This window comes from Nannospalax galili, unplaced genomic scaffold, assembly GCF_000622305.1.
Source record: "Nannospalax galili isolate Female #2095 unplaced genomic scaffold, S.galili_v1.0 scaffold1225, whole genome shotgun sequence".
NCBI lineage: Eukaryota > Metazoa > Chordata > Mammalia > Rodentia > Spalacidae > Nannospalax > Nannospalax galili.
Window position 1 is genome coordinate 931064 of NW_008352717.1, and position 6859 is coordinate 937922.

General features: G+C 42.0%; 1 protein-coding gene across 2 annotated transcripts in view; it reads left to right on the forward strand.

Moving 5' to 3' along the window:
- Positions 1 to 4625: 4625 nt before the first annotated feature.
- Positions 4626 to 6859, forward strand: part of LOC103747481 (arylacetamide deacetylase-like 4) — a 23128-nt gene continuing 20894 nt past the window's right edge. For both annotated transcript variants that reach the window (XM_008849949.2, XM_008849950.2), the window contains exon 1: positions 4626 to 4793. In XM_008849949.2, coding sequence (XP_008848171.1) covers positions 4626 to 4793 — 168 coding nt within the window. The remainder of the gene's footprint in view (positions 4794 to 6859) is intronic.

Consider the following 6859-nt stretch of genomic DNA (forward strand, 5'->3'; position numbering starts at 1 on the left):
AATTTTATGTCTTATAGGATTTATACTGAGTTCAATATTGTATAACTGTATTAATTCAACTGTGAACCTAAAAATTTACAGCCACTTTTGAAAGAGATGTATCTTTGCTCTGGAAATTGTTATTGAATATGTTAAAGCTGTAATGAAGTGCTTCTTCTAATCATGTGGTTATTAAATAAATAATCAAAAAGAAAAGAAAAAGAATAGTGCCTCTGTCAACTCTCATCAGAGAAGCTTCTTTTTGAAGTAGATGGTGGTTAAGACAGAGTTCCACAATTGGCCTTCATGCAGAGAATAAGAGACTACAGTGTACTCAGCCCTAAAAAGAAAAGAAAAGAAAAAGAATAGTGCCTCTGTCAACTCTCATCAGAGAAGCTTCTTTTTGAAGTAGATGGTGGTTAAGACAGAGTTCCACAATTGGCCTTCATGCAGAGAATAAGAGACTACAGTGTACTCAGCCCTAAATGAGACGCTTGTAACACACTAATTTCTCCAAGGCTCGGGGATTGTTGGGCGAGAGGAAGCATAAAGACTGTAAGAGCCAGAGACAGCGAGTGACTAGTGAAACAGTGTGTTCAAGACACAAGAAGGCAGTAGCACAATTTAACTCACAGTATTTGTGACAGCACACACAAGACCCGTACAAGCTAAAGTCAGACAAAATGCCAGCATGGAGCAGGGATTTGGGCATGAAGGCCCACTCCTAGGTAAGGAGTTATTGGTAACTGATAGTTACTGGGAAAGGGAGACTTGATTTTCTTTAAGGGTGTAATGCTGGTGGATTGATCCTGTTACTCAGGATTGACCCACACCCGAGGGCATTTGAGAAATACAGATTGGATCAATGGGCTTAGTAAAGGAAAAGAGGACGTGAAGTTGGGGGGTGGAGGGAGGTGGAGATGGATCTGAGAGGAGATTGAATGTGATCAAAATGCAAAGTATGAAATTCTCAAATAAATTGATAAAAATATTATTTAAAAAATCTTGGGCTGACAGTTGAGCAGGACCTTTGACTTATCTTCACATAAGTGGAACTGGTAAAAGAAAGGAGCCAGGGGCTCCTCCCAAGCCCATGTGACCCCTGAGGAACAGATCCTCCAACAATCTGAAGAGTGAAAATCAATTGGTTTATTTGGGCCAACTCTATGGTCTTAAACACCCAAAAGGAAAGTATAACCAAAGAATAAAGTGTTCAGTATATTTCCTTAAGAGTTCAAGGGATCACACTGCCCAGACATTAGGCTTAAGTCCATATAAAATGTTATTTAGACAATTATTTCTCATTGATGATTTTGGTGGTGTGGATTTGATCAAAACATCTTATATGCGTGTATGAAATTCTCAATAAAGTTTTTTTTTTTTATAAATCTTGGCTGGAGACATGCTCAGCAGTTAAGAGCAGAGGATCCAGACTCAATTCCCAACACCCACATGGTGGCTAAAAGCCATCCATAATTCTGGTTCAAGGGGATCTGATGCTCTCCTCTGACCTCCTTGGGCATTGCATAACACAGGTGTACTTACATACATGCAAGCAATACACTCATATACAGAAACAAAATCTCACCAGAACAACAAAAACTTACGGCTTTAGAACAGAATTTTACCTGATATTCAAACAACTAACACCAATACCCCTCAAATTATTTTGTAAAACAGAAGATTTACTCAAAATCGTGAAATGTGTATAGGTCTGTGTATGGGCTCATGATGCAGGTGCGTGTGGAAGCCAGAAGGCATTGGATCCCATAGAGTTGGAGTTACATGTGTTTGTGAACTACCCAACTTGGTGCTAGGAATCCAACTCTGGTCTTCTGCAAATGCAGCAAGTGCTCTTAACCACTGAGCCATTTCTCCAGCCTCAAGGCACTTACATGTATGAATTTCCTTCCCAGGGCTGTTTTTTATTGTGTTCCACAGGTTTTGGTGTGATGTACTTTCATTTTCATTCAATTACAGCAAGTTATTAAAATTTCCTTCTCAGTTTCTTCAATAACCTCTTTATTATTCCATAGTGTTAAAGTTTGCTTCTCCGCTGCTGTGAAAAAACACTCTGATCAATACTAACTTGGGGAGAAAAGGGTTTATTTTATCTTACATCTCCCAGGCCACAGTCCATCAGGGAGCCTGAGGTAGACCTCAGGACAAAAATCTGGAGGCAGGAGCTGGAGCACAGGCCATGGAGAAACACTGCTGATTGACTTGCTTCCATGACCCATGCTCCACCTGCTTCCTTATACAATACTGGACCGCCTGCTCAGGAGTGGCACCGACCACAGTAGGCTGGGTTCTCCCACATCACTCAATAATCAAGAACACACTCCACAGACATGGCCACAGGCCAGTTCAATGGTGGCAATTTGCCAGTTGAGGCCCCCTTCTATCCAGATGTATCATGTTGAGAACTAAAGCTATCTGGCACACACAGCGTGTTGTTTAATCTACACAAGTTGGTGTTTTTCCTTATAGTTTTCCTTGCTGTTGATTTATAACTTTATTCAACTGTGGTCAAAGAGAATATAAGACATTATGCCATTTCCCTTTATTTGATGAGACTTACCTTGTGTCCTAGTATGTGATCTAGTTTAGAAAAATTCCATGGGCTGATGAGAAGAACGTATATTCTATAGTGTTTGAATGGAATGTCCTGTAGATATCTATTATGCCCATTTGACTTACGATATCATTTAACTCCAATGCTTCTCTAATTTTCTGTCAGGATGATCTGTCTGTTGGTGAGAGTGAAGTATTGGACTCACTCTTACTGTACTGGGGTTAGTCTGTGACTTCATATCTAGGAGTATTTGTTCTATGAAATTTGGAGTACTTGTTTGGTACATAGATGTCTAGAATTGCAACAACCCTATTAATGGGTTGTTCCTTCAGTCAGGAAGAAGCGACTTTATTTTTTTCTGACTAGTTTTGGTTTAAAGCTGGTTTTATCAGAATAGTGATGTCTTTTCTTTTCCTAGTTCTATTTTCTTGAATAACTCTGATAGTGAGATTTTTTTTTTTTGATGCAGCAAATAGGGATTTTGTTTTTCTTTCTAAAAATTAGTGACTGGGCATGGTAGCACATGCCTTTAATCCCCAGCACTCAGAAGACAGAAATGAGTTCAAGGTCAGCCTGGTCTACGTAGTGAGGTCTATAGGCCAGCCAGGGCTACATTCTGAGACACTGTCTTCAATTGTTTTAGTTGTGTGTGTGTGTGTGTGTGTGTGTGATATTTGTGTGTGTGGACATGTTTTTGTATAGGACTGTCCTCCAACAGACAGACCATGGACAGATGCCATCAACCCAAGATTGGTGGCACCCGCTTGCCTAGGACCATCAAAGCTAAGGGTGTTGACTGTTAAAAAGGAGGGTCAGGGAGGGTCAGCCACACCTCCCAACCAACTGGGCAGTCATAGTTGCATGAGGGTATAAAAACTGAGGAAGTGGAGAGGAGGCTCTCTCACCCTTTTGTGTGGCTGTGGGGAAGTCACCATCCATACCTGGATGAAGACTTTCCAGTGTGGCCTTATGAGGGGAGCACCCACACTCCTGTAAGTAAACCTTTACCCATTGCTCTGTAAGTAAACCCGATAAACTCACTGGTTTCTCAGACTGTAGTTTGGCAAAATTGTACCCTGGTTTGTCATAGGGACCAAGGGAGAATGGGGTGGACATTGTTTATATCTCTCAGAAGGAATTTTAGTGACACATATCCATGCTACAACATGCACGTGGAGGTCAGAAGACAACTTTCGTAAGTTGATTCTTACCTTCCATCTTGTTGAGACAGGGTCTTTGCTGTCATTTTTGCCATACGGAATACCCAAGACTCGTAATCCTATGAGCTTCTGGGTGAGTCTTTCACCTCTACACTTCATTTGACAGTAGGAGTGCTGAGATTATTGCATCTGTCTTTTTAAAATATGGGTTATGGGTTTGATCTCAGCTTCTCAGGCTTGTTGGTAAGTGCTTTTACCTGCTGAGCCAGCTTGCCAGCACATATGTGGAGGTCAGAGAACAGTTTGTGGGAATGAATTTCCTCCTTCCATCATATGGGCCTTTGGAATCCATTTCAGGTTGTCAGGCTTGGTACTTGGTGAACATTTTGCTAGCCCTAAGTTGGTAGTTTTAACTAAAGAATTCTCTACAGATCCATGTGTCTGGTACTGGAGAACTAACCTGAGGGAGGGCAGTGAACCAAGGAGTTGGGGGAGAGATGTTCCTTGCTCTGCCTTGCTGAAAGGGGGTACACTTCATGCTATACAGTTTAAGGATCAGGCCAGTTGGGCTGTATAACTCACACTGGACCTTTTCTGGGGACACTCAATTGTTGGTACGCTACAAGAGTCCCGTCCCTCTGTTCTTTGGAAGTCCACCTCTCAAATCCACCTTTAAGGACCAGGTGAACTTTCATGATCATCTTTTGTTCCTTGGGAGCTGGTTTCTCTGGTTCTGATCAACTGGCTCAACAAGGTGAGTATCTAAGAGGAAAGGTCAGGACCGGAGGGTGTGTCAAGTCACTTTAACAGGAACAGTCTAGAAGAAGGGTGGAGGCAGCAGCCCATAGAACTAGGAGAGCTGCTTCTCATATGAGTTCCTCAGCATAGCAGCTCTGAAGGCCCTTGGCATCATGGCTGTCCTGTGGCTGGTGCTACTAGTGGGGCTGCCCACTGTCTTCCTGGGACTCTTTGTGTGGGCTGTCATCCAGCACTTTCTCACTGCAGAAGTCCCCTCCGCCTTTGAACATCCAGCCAAGTTCAGGTTTATGCACTGCGTGGTGCTATATGGCATGACTTTGGTGAGTCTGCTCTTGAGCCTCTCCATGGGTTGAGGGCTCTTTGTCCCTTTGTCCTCCTCTTCCATTTTCCTCTCGTTCTCTAGATTCCCACAAAACTGGGCTTGGAGACTTTTCTGTGTCCTACATCCATTCTTCCGTCGCTCTAGCTTTCCTTTGCTCCTTCCATTTCTCCCTGTCTCCTTTGCTTCTCCCTTTCGTCTTTCCTTCCTGCATCCACATTCTTTTTCCTTTCCTGTTAATTTTATTTTTTGAGCGTTTCATACACGAATACCATATTTACCTTATCCCTAGCACTCCCTATCCCCCTTCCGACTCCTTCCACATCCTCCCCACTCCCTCTCAATTTCTTGGTTTCTTCTGTAGTAATTATTTAAAAAATTATATATATATATATATAATCTACTTAGTCCAATTAGTGATGGTAGTATGTACATGTGTTTAGGGCTTACCACTTGGAATTAGATAACCTATCAGGGAGCTCATCCCTGGAGAACACTGATTCTCTTTTTCTCAGTAAACATTGGTTGACTCTAGCTGTCTAGCGATGCAGCCTTGTGAAAATGTTTTTGAGAGAGGATTTCACAGGGTAGTCAAGCCTGACTTTGGCTTTGGACTGGGAACTCACCACTTCTGTCCCCCAAGGGCTGCCATTACAGGATGTATCACGGTCTACTAGGCTCTTTTCTGAGGACTGAGATAATTTCAGACCCAGTTGCTGCTCTCACTCAAGACCCACACATGGCCTGAGAGATCTAATTCCACCTTTACCCACAGCCTCTTACTTCCTTTTCTCCAGGTAATTTCTTGGATTGATGTGAGATACTGACACCTGATAGGAACTTTCTTAGCTTTGTCCTGAACACAGATCATGTACTGTTTGCTAATCAAATCGTCCATGTGATGAATGTAACTCAGTCTTTCAGCATGGTTGCACTGGTTTCTGGGCTCTGAGCCAGCCTTTGGGGCTGGAGAATGGGGACAGACTGATCGCAGGTGGATGTAACAGATCTAAGAGAATATGGGAGGCACAAAATTTGAATTTGACCTGGTGTCCCAACTCTGGTGGCTAGATAATTCCTAGTGAGTATCTCAAAGGACAATTGAGGAGGAGGAGGTCAGGAGGGACGGGTGAGAAGCACTGTAGCCAGCCTCTCTGGTGAGCATTTCTTTTCTGCTCTCACTGGCTATGCAAGCCCCTCGATTAACCTCTCTGTGTCTCAGTTGTCCCATCTGAAATGGGGGCAGTGGTTTGTACCTCATTTGGGTTGATAAAAGCCTTAGATGGCATGTGATAAGGGTGTTTTTTTTTACTGACCATATTTAAAAAAATTATTTATTTAAAAACCACATAATTAGAAGAAGCATTTCATATAACAGCACTGACATATTCAATAACAATTTCCAGAGCTAAGATGCATCTTTTCAAAATTGGCTGTACATTTCTAGGTTTACAGATGAATTATTACAGTTATACCGTATTGTACTCAGTATAAGCCCTATAAGACATAAAATTGAATGTTTTAACCTTTAAAAAAGATCTCCATTTCATTTTAAAATATACTGTTTCTTATAGAAAGACTCATTGTTTTTGCTACTAACACTGAGATGTTGGCACATGCGTCTCTGATCTGTATGTATCTGATTATTACTAATCATAATCGGTTGCACTAGGATCCATGGTGCCTGTGTATGTCTATAAGGTCATTGGGTAGATTTCAATGGTAATGTTTATCACCTCTACTAATTAACATGATGTAATTTTTTTATGCTTCCTCCTCAAATATAATACATATAAAAATTTGTGTTTTTGTGTGTATATTACACAGAACATCCAAAACCATCTTATTCAACTATATACCCACCTTCCAGATGGCACCCTCCCATAGCCCCCCCCCCACTAGAGCCCTTATACTCGGTTATCCCTGCTACTGTTCACTGTGTGGTCAGCACCCCCAGCCGTTCCCCACTACTTGCCCTTCTGGTGAATCTAGTCAGCCTATCTAGAGGTCTTTGTTTTAGGAATGTCAGCTGTTCCTCACCTAGCAGCAATCAGTTGTCAATATTCC